This window comes from Solea solea, chromosome 13 (assembly GCF_958295425.1).
Source record: "Solea solea chromosome 13, fSolSol10.1, whole genome shotgun sequence".
NCBI lineage: Eukaryota > Metazoa > Chordata > Actinopteri > Pleuronectiformes > Soleidae > Solea > Solea solea.
The window spans coordinates 25976533-25990243 of record NC_081146.1 but is presented as its reverse complement, the minus strand read 5'-3'; the positions used below and the strand labels follow the sequence as shown (position 1 = coordinate 25990243).

The window sequence follows — 13711 nt, the reverse complement described above, 5'->3', positions numbered from 1 at the left end:
CATGTAACCGGTCCAGAGCTTAAACTGGACTGACTTCAGACTGCAACAGAACCTGAAGCCCGTCCAGTAGGGGGTGTTGGTGGAGGAGGAGGAGGTGTTTGTTTTAAAAAGTTATCTGCACTAAATGAAGCGTGTGTTTTGGGACTGAACACAGGCGTGGTGCTACTCGATGTGAACCTGAACCTCTGTTTTAGACTGAGACAAACCTGTCTCACTGAAGGACAGAAGATAGTCTCACTGCTGCTGCGGTCAGTTCGGGGACTTCTGGATTTAGGATGTATGGTGAGAGCCAGGGATGGGTATCGAGAAAAAGAAACGGTACTGAGTTGGACTGTACCGATATATCGATGAGTTTCAGTTCGAACGGTGCTGCTGTCGATTTTTATTCTTGGTTTATTCTAACTCTCCTTTTAGAACGGTCAGAAAACGTGAGAAATTCTAATTCCCGACATTCCCAAACACTTGTGAAGCTAACGGTGGAGAAGCTCGCTGCCTGACGTCGCTCTGCTTTGTTTACATCATCATCGTGGCTTGAAAAGTTTACGCTAACTTTGCTAAATTTAGCAAAAACACTGTGACTTGTATCCTGAATGAAGCTAGCGCTCATTACGGTTAAATGTGTCACTGTTTGTAGCTTCACTTTGAGCACGCTATCAGCCGTGATGGCTAAATGTGTAGCTATTGTTAGCATCACTTTGAAGAAGCTTCCACTCTTGGTGCTCAAAAGTGTAGCTCCTGTTAGCATAACTTTAAAGAATCTAACACCTTATGGCTAAATGTGTTGCTATTGTTAGCATCACTTTAAAGCAGCTACCACTTGTGATATAATGTGTAGCGATTGTTAGCTTTACTTTAAGAAAGCTAACAATTGCAGTGTTTAAATGCATAGCTACTGTTAGCATAACTTTAAAGAACCCAACACCTGTGACGTGTCACTGGTGTTTGCATCACTCCAAAGAAGCTCAGGCTAGTCAGTATTATAAATTATAGCTACTGTTAGCTGCCCTTAGAGAAGCTAACAATTGCAATGTTTAAATGTGTCGCTACTGTTAGCCACACTTTAAAGAAGCTAACAATTGTGATGTTTAAAAGTGTAGCGACTGTTAACTTTATGTTAAAGAAGCTAATAATCGCGATGTGTAAGTGTAGTGACTGTTAGCGACTCTTTAAAGAAGCTAAATGGTCGCAGAGACGTCAGTGAAGCCGCAGAAGTCGATCCAAATGAGCCCTTGGTGCAACATCATCGCTGAAAACAAATGATACCCATCCCTACCCGTGAGTGAGCGCCCTCTAATGGTACAGTGAGGTTTGAACGTGAATAACTCGGTGTTGTTGGACCGCCTCTAACAGGCTCCAGCCTCCTCGTGTGGACGGAAGCCTGAAAGCCTTTAAAAAAAAAAAAAAAGTATATTTGTACATTTTAAATTATGTATTGCACACCACTTATTTTTGCTAACAGGAAAAAAATGTAGTCTAAAAATATTAATCTTAATAATAAATGTATCATGATAAGTAATGGTTTGGAGAGAAAAAAGTATAATAACAAAGATTTATTATTATTATCATTGCAATAGACTGTTGACTTGTTTCTGTGTCACTGTATAAGACGTGTAGTGTGTGCGCGCGTGTGTTTGTGTGAACAGTGGTTCAAACTCGTGACTGTCGCACTGTTATTGATCGGGACGTGGACTGTAATCGCTGTCATGTTCGGGGGGAAAAAAAGACGCAAAAAAATGTGGAACGCTTCGTCCCTGTGTTTTGTTTTTAGACGTTCGTAAAAGTCGAGGCTGTTGTCGTAGGAAACAGAGATTCTGAAGAGAAAAGAGGTTTAAAGCGATAGTTTTAGGGTTTTTGAGCTGTGAGCGTCACCTACTCCCACACCAAACCTCACAGGAGCTGCTGGTCTACTGCTGCCTCGTGTGGTCACTTTGTGTCACTGAAGTAAATCTGAACAAAGGATTTTAAATGCCGAATTAATAAAATAAGACGTGAACTCAGTGATGGAGGCAGCAGTGGATCAACAACTCCTGTGTGTGTGTGTGTGTGTGTGATGTTGAAATCACTGGTTTTCTCTACGGACTTTGGTGTGGGAGAGTGAGTGGTTTACAAACTTCAGTTTCCTGCACTTGAGCTGACAAAGAAGTAGATTTCACCCTTAAACTTTCCCTTCGAAGTTCACAGTTGTGTGAATTGCTTTAGTATTAAGACGTTAAATCCCTGTTGTGACGAGTAGACAGAGTCGTTTGCTCCGGAATGTTCTCGAGTTTTCTTGTAACCGGTGCTGACGCTTGTTCAGTGTTTTTTTTTAGTTTTACTTTTTTAAAAGTGTTATTTCAAGGACATGTGATCAAAGAAGAACATGCTGTAGTCATTCTCTGTGACCCCTGACCCTGAGTCTTTACTCAAAGAGTCGCCGCTGGGGTCAATCTTTACTGTCCTTTCCCTCACTCTCACGCTCTCTCTCTCTCTCCCCCTCCCTCCCTCGCTCTCTCTCTCTCTCTCTCTCTCTCTCCCTGTCATTCATTTAAAGAATGTTTGTACGACGGTGATGATGGTTGTGTCAGGACAGAGCAGCAAAAATCCCGTCTTTTACTTTCACCATCTCTTCAGGGGCGTTTCAACAGGGTGGGCAAAGCAGCTGAGAGGCCCCAGACTGAAGCCCCCCCCCCCCCCCCCCTTTTTTTTCCAAAACCTGAACTCTTGAAAAAGTCTGCACAGATTGTGGTGAATCTGCAAAAAAAAATTATTTATTTTTTTGTAACAAGTGAACATTTGTACGGAAGCGCATTGCATTCATTTGAAAAAACACACATTTTTTTTTTCCTGTTTTTCTGAGTAATTTTTGTTCTGTTTTTTGTGCAAATTTTTTTTTTCCCTCCTGTTTTTTGGAGTAATTTTTTTTCTAATTTATCGAGAATTCTCGCGAGAACCTCAAACCTGCAAGTGACTCCCTGTTTTCAGTAGTCTCCTGATTGTCACCACTTGGCAGCCTGAATGCATTTCAAATGCATCATCTTGCATCCATGGTGCAAGTCCTCGGGTGCCTGCGTAAAGTCGACACACATAGTAATACAAGCCGTCCATGTTGTTATAAATCAAACTCTCAATAAAGGAATTAATGCGTTTATTTATCCAAATGTGCAATAAACTCAGAATAAAAAAATCAGTAAATCAGTCAAAATAAATAACTCGGAAAAACAAACCAAATGTTTGCATTGTGCTTCAGTACATTTGTGATTGTGTTGTGGTTGAAAGTTTCACTCCCTGTTAAACTCTTGAAACGCCTCTGTCTGTGCTGGTTGTTCAGCTGAACACGTTTTTTATTTGTCGCAGTTTAACACATTTTTTTTTTCTTTTTTTACAATTGATGGAAACAGACGAGATGTTTACTGTAGAAATGAAGACGTTTATTTATCTATTTTCCTCTGTTTCTCTGTGACTTTGATCTTCAGCTGTTTTTCACACAGACCAAAGCAGTAACATGACGACAACTAAAAAAATACCAAAATTAACTTCAAAAACATCTGTCGCTCAATAGCCCTGTTTTTTTTTAGTTTTTTTTTTATTCCCTCCACAGTGGAAGTTAGAAAGCAACGGAGTGAGGAAAAATAAAGAAGTCCACAGAAAGTGCCTTTCCTCTCGATGGTGCTGTTAACTGAACGATTAAAAAAAGAAGAGTTTACAAGAAAATATTACAAACCAGGATTATCTGCATGTTTCACACACACACACACATCACAATGTACATGCTGACATGTTGACATTAAAGAGATGGACCGGGTTTTGTCAGGTGTGGTTGTTTGTGAGGTACTGACACATCGTGAGCGCCCCCTGCTGCTGAGAATCAACTTTAGCCACCTAAAAAAGAAGTCTATGACACTTTAAGTCTAGGACATCTTTAGGAACATGATCACGTCTTTATCTCACTGTTAGACGGACTTTTCCAACAGGAAACTGAAGTTTGTAAACCACTCACTCTCTAACACCAACGTTCATATCGTAAAAAGTGTAAAAAACACAGAAGCTGCTGTTCTACTGCTGCCTCGTGTGGTCACTTTGTGTCACTGAGGTAAATCTGAATGAAGGATTTGTGAGTGGTTCGCAAACTTCAGTTTTTACAATATATTGTACACTCATGGTTTTACGTTATCGAGTCCCCACTAAAGTGTGTGCAGCTCTGTACCTTATACAACCACACTTTAAAAAACAAAACATGAACTCTCCCTTTAAACCTTGTGCTTGTCGGTTGAGTCGGTTGAGTCGCTTGTGCATTTTCCGCGTCTTAGACCAATGGCGTCGTCGGTTACAGTGGAATGTGTGTCGGAGTGGGCGGAGTCACAACTGACAGCCGTCACTCGGACACATAACAGAGCCACCTTTTTTCAAACTCTGGTCTGGATCCGGAGTCGCGCATTTAAAGGGGATTTCAGTTGTTTTCGGAGTGGAGTTGTTTGAGGTGCTGATGTTGTCGTTAGCGTTGACTGTGCTGTGAGCGCCCCCTGCAGGAAGAACCAGTCTGAGCGAGACACAAGAGGAACACAGATTTTAGAAATGCCACTAGGGGTCTCTCTCTCTCTCTCTCTCTCTCTCTCTCTCTCTCTCTTTTTCTCACATATATATATTTTCATATGCCACACAAACAACATTTCCTGCAAGAATTTCAAAGTAAAACCACTCAAGTGTTTCTGTCCATTCAGTTTTTAAACGGCTTTTATTTTGAAATATTTGCATGTGTGTGCGTGCAACTTCACACTAAAAAAAAGTTGGCGTTTTATTACGGTACAGACGATAATTTAAATTGTTTTAAAATGTTATAATTTATGGTGATTTTCAAAGACTCTGCAAAATGGATGATTTCGTCAAGATGTCCTTCACATTCAACAGAAATAAATCTTTCTTTGGATTTAAAGAGTTAAAAAATATACAATGGTGTTTTATTGCAGAAATGTTAAATATTACATCTTTAACAAGTCTCACTGAATAAAATCTATGTCACTTTACGTCTACGATGTCTTTAAGAACATGTTCATGTTCACGTCTTTATCTCACTGTTAGACAGAATTTTCCAACAGTGAACTGAAGTTTGTAACCCACTCACTCTCCCACACCAAAGTCCATCGAGAAAATCAGTGATTTTAACTGGTGGGGACACAGGAGCTGCTGGTCTACTGCTGCCTCGTGTGGTCAGATATTTGAACTTAGTGAAGGAGACAACACCTGCGTGTTGTGATTTTGGTGCAGGAGAGGAAACGTCTGAACATGTTCTTTAAGATATCGTAGACTTTAAGTCTTATTTTTAAGTGGCTAATGACCGTGTGTCACTACCTCATATCAACCATGCTTTCCCTTTAGCGTGTTGTGGTGGTTGTTCTGGGGGCCGGGTGTCAGGGTCACCACGATCAGCAGCTTCTCCCAAATCTCATTTTCACCTCATTGTTAAGTGAATGAGAACAAAGACGAGGTCCAGAATTTTATTTGAAAGAAAAAGACCCTTTTTTTGTGCTGAGAATTCAAGTTGTTTTTTTTGTTGTTTTTTTTATTTGATTTAAAACCACAGAATGAACTCCACGCGACACCCAACCTCAGTCACCGTGTCCTTGTGTCCCGGGTCTCGTCCCTCACTGAGGGTCAGTGCGTGACCTGTGCGTCCACCGCGTGTGCACCGCGGCGTCGGTACCTTTTCAGTCCAGGAGGTGAAAACTTTTCTCGTACAAATGACAAAAGAAAGTAAAAAACTGACCCAGAAAACACTGCACCTCACTGACCTTGTTATGCTGCATATGTTCTACTACATGACGGAAGAAAGTCGCTTTTATTCTGACGTATAATGCTTGAGTAATTAATGCCTGACTGCGATATTCTTATACAGTAACTATTTTAGAGTCAAAATAAATAATTATAACTGTTTAAAAAAAGAAAGCACTCTCTGTTTTGTCTTAAAAATGACTTTTATTTTGTTGTCTGGTGTTAATGTTTTGTTCTTTAAATATATATATGTATATGTATATATACATATATAATATATATGTATATATATAAAATATATATATATATGCAGAATATTTTATGGTGTATTTATTGAGAACGGCTGGAGGGGGTGGAGCTTGCTTGTTGGCCTTAAGCCCCTCCCTCTCCATGTTGAACCCGCCTTATTCTTCAAGACAAACAAGCACAACAATGTGGAGTAGGGGGAGGAGCCAGGGTGGAGGTGGGGTTGTGTTTCATAATCCCCTCCCCCTTTTTTTGTTTATTACTCGAAATGGGATGATTTATTATTTCATCGCAATAAAAATGACTCACAATAAGTTGATTGTGGCGAATCTTCAATAATCACAATCATTTTGGAATTTTGAATACAGTGATTTACTTTTAAAAGCCACCAGGGGGAGCCTGCATGTTATTTTGTGTAACATTTGTCATTTAACTAAAACGTGTTATAAAAATCGTGATTATGCAACAGAATGATGTTAAAACGTTAATTACGAACCCGGCGAAGATTAAATACAGACAAAGGGCTCCGCCCATCGAAGTTTTTAAATCTGAAAACCAGAATGTATGAATTTAAATCAGATTTGTGCATCGAGTTGATTGTTTTGATCAAAGTCATAAGTTATTTATCGTATTCATTGAGAGTCTTTCAAGTCGTCCTCTTCCTACTAGAAGTGTTTTTTGTAAATGATTGATTCAGATTGTTAGCGTACGTGAGCCATAGAAATGTGTTGAGCCGGTGAAGAACCCCAGAGACACGAGTGTAAAATAAACTGTGATGGTTATGAAACAGTTTAGAAATGCTGAATTCTCTGAATTTGCTTCTCGTTCTTTTTAAAACGATAGTTCAGGGTTTTGTTTTTTTGTAAGTGTTTGTATTGAGGTAATGACTCACAGTCAGCGCTCCCTGCTGCCAACATGTGTCTACAACCAGCATGAAGACACCAGTGGAGACGCAAGAAAAGTCTGATCTTAGGAATAAGCTCCCACACCAAAGCCCACAGAGAAAATCAGTGATTTTAATATCACAGCACACAGGAGTTGTAGATCCACTGCTGCCTCCATCACTGAGTTCAAATGTCTGATTTTGTCAAACACGGCCTTAAAAGTCCTTTGTTCAGGATTAACCTCAGTGACACAAAGTGACCACACGAGGCAGCAGTAGATCAGCATCTCCTGTGTCCCCACGAGCTAAAATTATTATCGTTCACTTTAAAATAAACAGGTTTAATGAAATATTTAGTGTCTGTGATTATTCACATTCATCTGCACTTCCACTCTTTTACCAGGAGGTGGAGCAGTTTACTAAGAAACAGAGTCAGAGCAGCTGAACAGAAAATATTTAACAACACGAGAACAAGAAAGATTAGCCTAATTAATAATTAATAAATATATATATATATACATTTATGTGTGTATATATGTACATATATATATATATATGTACATATATTACAATATAAATGAGGTAAAAAGAAATTTAAAAAAAGATTAAAATCAAAAAAAAAAAAACAATAGACAATAATAAGTTAAAAAAGTAGGATTGGGTAAAAAAAACAAAAAAAACACAATCATTATTATTACATTATTGAAAACATAAAATGAGGGTTCACACGGTGGTATAGTGGTTAACACTCAGCAATAAGACCCGGATTCTAGCCCCCGTTGGAACAAGGGTCTTTCTGCATGGAGTTTGAGTTATTTATAAATAAAATACTGCTAAATAACATTAATTTACTATATTTATCAAGAATATACTGCTAAATCAGAGTAATATTGTACTAAAAAGAAAATACTGCTGACTCACAGTGCTTTTCTGTATTTATTAAAAAAAATCCTGCTAAATTGTAGTTATTTACTTTATTTATGAAAGTAAATAATCCCGAATCCCAGTGCTATAGTGTATTTCTGAAAGTATTTAGACGACAGTATGTCTCATCTGTATTCTGCTGCTTTTGCCTCCACTTTTCATCAGATTTCATCAGTGTCTGCTTTCAGTCTCAGGGATGTTTAAGCTGCTCTAAGTTACTGCTTTTAAAGATAACAGTGATGTTCAAGAGTTTAGCGGCAATTTATTATCATGTATGTACAAAATATTGGCCCTAAAAAAACCTGTAAACCACTCACTCTCCCACACCAAAGTCCAGAGAGAAAATCAGTGATTTAAACTCGCAGGGACACAGGAGCTGCTGGTCTACTGCTGCCTCGTGTGGTCACTTTGTGTCACTGAAGTATGTCTCAATTTAATATTTTAAAAGCCGAATTTTACAAAATGAGACATCTGAACTTAGTGATGGAGGCAGCAGTGGATCAACAACTCCTCTGAGCTGTGATGTTAAAATCACAGATTTTCTCTATGGGGTTTGGTGTGGTGTTGTTGATCCACTGCTGCCTCCATTGCTAAGTTTCAAGGTATTTGGTGTCCAGCCCTCAGGCATTTGAACCAACAACCCTCCAGTTACAAGCCCAATTCCTTTCCTCTCGTCCACGGGCGTCGACATGATCTCTCTCAGAAATGTAAGAGTGCATCATGACTTTATTTGAGTGAAATAAACAAATAAAAAAAGGTAACATTTTCATACTTGACTCCAGTAACTTTTCTGTCACATTTTAAGAAAAAGTTTGTAACAAAAACACAGTGGATACAAATGTAACAAAAAAATATATAGATATCATCATTCGTTTCATGATAAGTACACAGTGTCGGATTAGGACCAGCAGGAGGCAGTGTGGAGACACTTCAATCTGCCAGGATGCAGTTCACTCTTCACGTTTCCTCTGCAGTGTGAGCTCATTCTGCTGACAGTACAGGAAGTCCCTACAGTCCATTTCCTGTTCTCCTGAGTGACGGGAATGAAGCGGCTCAGATGTAACCATCCAGAGGTTCACGCAGACTTTCTGCTCGCTGGTTCTGACGCCGCCTCCTGAAAAGAAAGCAAGATTTACAGGGAGTGTGTTGTTGTTTTTAAATGAAGACTCACAAAAAGACTCACCTAAAAAAATCTACATCAGTTTAAGTCTAAGATATCTTTAAGAACACGCCCACGTCTTTATCTCACTGTGAGACAGACTTTTCCAACAGGAAAGTGAAGTTTGTAAACCACTTACTCTCCCACACCAAACCTCATAGAGAAAATCAGTGATTTTAACATCACAGCACACAGGAGTTGTTGATCAACTGCTGCCTCCATCACTAAGTTCAAATGTCTTATTTTGTTAATTCGGCATACACAGTTCTTTGTTCAGATTGACCTCAGTGACACAAAGTGACCACACGAGGCAGCAGTAGACCAGCAGCAACTGTGTCCCTGTGAGCTAAAATCACTGATTTTCTCTATGAGGTTTGGTGTGGGAGAGTGAACCTAATCGAACAAATTATTACTTATTATTAATTGTTACTTATCTGCAGCGACACCTGCTGGTGATCTCTGTGAACTTACTCCCAGTTCACAGAGAAATCCACTTTTACTTCAGCAAATTTGTTATAACTTAGTTTAAATTAGTGATAAATCTTAATAGAAACCTAGCTACTGTTTTATATATAGATATTTAGATATTTACGTATAGTCGACACACACTGAGGTGGATCAGGGTGAACTGTACCTAACTACAGTGTGGTGCCCCGTGTGAAGTTACAGTTAGAGTTGATGGCCTTTTAAACTGTGTGGGGTTACGTCAGTGTACGGTTTTATGGCCTGTGATAACGTGTGTGTGTGTGTGTGTGTGTGTGTGTTACTGTACCACCACAGCAGAAAAGCCAGCACTGCTCCAATCATCAGCAGGAGGACGAGACACACAACGACTGCTGTCGTCCCTCTGCTGCCTTCTGTCTCACAGGGATCTGACGAGAAAGACAGTAACCACACACACACACACACACTGTAACAAGTCTGTAACAAGTTAATAAAATCTTCATCAGTTTTGTCAAGTGGCTAACATCAGCTTTTCCTTGTGTCTCTGACGACACGTCACACTTCTAAAAGCTAGTATAGATTTTTTGCAGCGTTAAGTGAAATAAATAACCCAGTAAATGCACTTTCTTTCATCACCACACACCTGCAGTGTAGGTGGCAGAGCTGTAGCCCAGTTTGTTGCTGACCACACAGGTGAAGTGACCACAAATCGGGCTCATGGTCACTGACAATGTTATCCCGTCTTTGGAGACTTTTCCCACAGCGGTGCTGACGGGGACTCTCTCATGGAGCCAGCTGAAGTGAGGGTCTGTCCCCCAGGCCTCGCCGCACACCAGCGACGAGTGAGACATGTTGATGCTGACGGAGACGTGGTGGACGGCCTCTGGACAAACACAGGGACACGTGTGAGGGTAAATATGGAGGAAAAAACTCAAAATGTGGCTCAACAAAGATAAGAGATAAACGTGTCCAGAACACAAGATACAGACCCATGTAATAAAACCCACGTCAGTTTAAGTCTACGATGTCTTTAAGAACATGTTCACGTCTTTATCTCACTGTTAGACAGACTTTTCCAACAGGAAACTGAAGTTTGTAAACCACTCACTCTCCCACACCAAACCTCATAGAGAAAATCAGTGATTTTAGCTCACAGGGACACAGGAGCTGCTGGTCTACTGCTGCCTCGTGTGGTCACTTTGTGTCACTGAGGTCAATCTGAATGAAGAATTTCAAACACCAAATTTTACGAGATAAAACATTTGAACTTAGTGATGGAGGCAGCAGTGGATCAACAACTCCTGTGTGTGTGATGTTAAAATCACTGATTTTCTCTATGAGGTTTGGTGTGGGAGTGTGAGTGCTTTACAAACCAGTTTCCTGTTGGAAGAGTTTGTCTAACAGTGAGATAAAGACGTGAGACTTGTCCTTGGGGGCAAGTGTCCTGCCTGACCCCGCCCTCACACACTTGACCTTTGATTGACCTCAGATGTCACATGACTGACTCTTCATCATACTGTACCATACTCTCTGACGACGCAGTAGTCGGTGGCCGTGGTTCCGGCTCGCGACGTCACGGTCACGGTGTAAACGCCACCGTCAGCCACTCGCTCGTATCCGCTCAGCTGCAGCGTCGCCTCCTGCTGCTCGACGCTCGCTCGCACGTTTGGTCTGGAACCAGAACACGTGAAACTTTTCCCGGGACACGAGGCCAGGACACCTGGGGGACCCCCTTCAGTCATCTCTGGCTCCTGTTCCCACGTTACCATGGAGACCTCCTCCAGGGCCCCCTGCTGGATCCGGGCCCTGAGCAGCAGAGTGGATCCTGGGACGACGTGCACCGGGCCCTCGTTGACGATGTGCACAGACAGACTGTGGACTTCACACGACACTGAAGACACAGACATGAGCATGAGAGGACGTGAGTGGCATTAATCACGTGTCTTTACGTCTTGGACAGATGAAACAGATGAAGGCGGCGTAAATAACGTACAGTGTTGGCGTCAGTTTAATGACTTAGTTTCACTTCTGCTTTTCTTTTCTGTGCTTTTAGAGAATGAAACGTAGCTTCATCTTTTTTTTTAAGCTAAAGTGACACTCTTTAGCTTAAATTACAGCTTTGATGAGTCACTGACATGCGAAGAAAATTGAGCCTCTTTCATTCTCTGTAACTTAATGACAGTAATAAAGTCAAACTGCCACAATCAGGCCAGGGGTTTTCAAAAGTAAAGCTGAACTTGGGGTCTGTTAAAAATAAGAAGTCAATACAGAAGTCATCAAATATGAGCTTTTATTGAGTAAAGTTTTCTACAACCACAGCACGTCCAGCAAAAGAGACGCAGTACGGCTGCCAGCAGGGACAAAAAAGAACAGATTATAGCTATTTAATGAAGACTCATGTCATAAAATCACTTCAGTTTAAGTTTAAGATATCTTAAGAACATGTTCACGTCTTTATCTCACTGAGACAGACTTTTCCAACAGGAAAGTGAAGTTTGTAAACCGCTCACTCTCCCACACCAAACCCCAGAGAGAAAATCAGTGATTTTAGCTCGCAGGGACACAGGGAGCTGCTGGTCTACTGCTGCCTCGTGTGGTCACTTTGTGTCACTGATTAAAATCTGAACAAAGGATTTCAAATGCGGAATTGACAAAATGAGACATTTGAAGTTACTGATGAAGGCAGCAGTGGATCAACAACTCCTGTGTGTGTGATGTTAAAATCACTGATTTTCTCTATGGGCTTTGGTGTGGGAGAGTGAGTGGTTTACAGACTTCAGTTTTCTGTTGGAGGATGTCGTAAACTTAAACTGACGTTTTGTCGGGGGGGTGGGGGGGTTTGAGCGTCTAGATCTCAGGCTGCTTCTCATTGTCTCATTGTCTTCATTTCATTTTCTCCTCAAGATAAATTTATTAAAAAGTAAACAAAGACACATAATTACTCAGAAGAAGCAGCAGGACGTCTCTGCAGCACGAGAAACACTGTGGACCCATCACACCTGCTGATGTAGAGAGAAAACACAACATTTCCTTTATAGTCCTGAAGAAGCAGCAGCAGCAGCAGCAGCAGCAGCAGCAGCAGCATGAATAATAATAACAACACCTCCAAAGGAAATGTGAAATTAAAAAGTTAAAAAAACAATGTGACACTGGAGATGAGAGTAAAGAAAATGAGGAATAAGAGCCTGGAATCCACCTGTGAGTCACGTACGCTCTCCGCTCCACTCCACGTTCACACGTTCACTTTCTCTGAGGGTTAAAGGTGCACAGCAGCTCTCTCTCTCTCTCTCTCTCTCTCTCTCTCTCTCTCTCTCTCTCTGAGCCGATTTATGACCCAAAGTAAAACAATATCTTCAGAGCAGCTGCAAAAGTCATGGTGGGAAATGTTGGAGCCAAATCTTCTCCTTGAATCTCTGGCCTTTTTCTGTCTGTGTCTCTGTGTCTGTCTCTGGTCTTGGTCACGTCCAGACTAAAAGTCGCTCAGGCGTTGTCTTATTTTCAGCCGTTTCCTCCTCCACCCTCTGCCCCCCCCCGTTTCCTGTACATTATAAACCTCTCTAACTCTGCTTTGTGTTGTTTTTCAATTAAATATTACAACTTTCCATTGAAACCCTAACAGCCCCCCCCCCCCCCCCCCCCCCCCGCTCCCTGTGTTGAATTTTCACACCACTGTGGCTACTTTTCTTCTTTTTTTTTTTAAAGGAAACAATGTAACAATGTTGGACGTCAGTGTTTTTATCTCATCAAACACATGATTCTCCGTTTGAAGCACAAATGTGGGATTATTATTCTCAATCCACTGTGAGATTTAGTTCAGGAACAACAACAACCACAAAAATACTGCTAATTATTTGGCAATGTATTATTCTGATGTTAGATGGATAAAGTAGCTAATTATTTTGCAACCAAGCTGGTGGTGAATATATAGAACAGCTCATTAATTTGCAGTGAGACTCTTGGTTCATGCATAGAATTGCTCATTATTTGGCAATAGGTCTCATGGATATAATAGCTCGTTTGGCAGTCACTCTGATGGTGGATGTATAGAACAGCTCACTATTTGGCAGTCAATGTATTGGTAGATATAGAGAGCAGCTCACTATTTGGCAGTCACTCTAGTGGTAAATATAGAGAACAGCTCATTATTTGGCAGTCGGTGTCTTGGTAGATGTATAGGACAGCTCATTATTTGGCAGGCAGTCTCTTCTATATTGTGATTTAAATAGTTACAGGATAAATTAACTTGTTACAGGAGTAAAAAAACAAGTGGAAAGTGACAAATAAGAAAATAATAATCCAGCATTTTATTC

At 40.7% G+C, this 13711-nt stretch overlaps 1 protein-coding gene across 2 annotated transcripts; it reads right to left on the bottom strand.

Moving 5' to 3' along the window:
• Positions 1-8506: 8506 nt before the first annotated feature.
• Positions 8507-12889, bottom strand: si:dkeyp-97a10.2 (uncharacterized). Of its 2 annotated transcripts, none has more exons than XM_058648004.1 (6): positions 12598-12889; positions 12344-12403; positions 10924-11292; positions 10045-10284; positions 9730-9829; positions 8507-8912 (listed from the first exon to the last, which is right to left on the bottom strand). In XM_058648004.1, the coding sequence occupies exons 2-6, from the start codon at positions 12393-12395 to the stop codon at positions 8852-8854; spliced, it is 822 nt and encodes a 273-aa protein (XP_058503987.1). In that variant the 5' UTR covers positions 12396-12403; positions 12598-12889; the 3' UTR covers positions 8507-8851. The 2 variants fall into 2 exon arrangements, with proteins under 2 accessions (XP_058503987.1, XP_058503988.1); XM_058648005.1 differs by having other exon boundaries at positions 12344-12400.
• Positions 12890-13711: the final 822 nt, after the last annotated feature.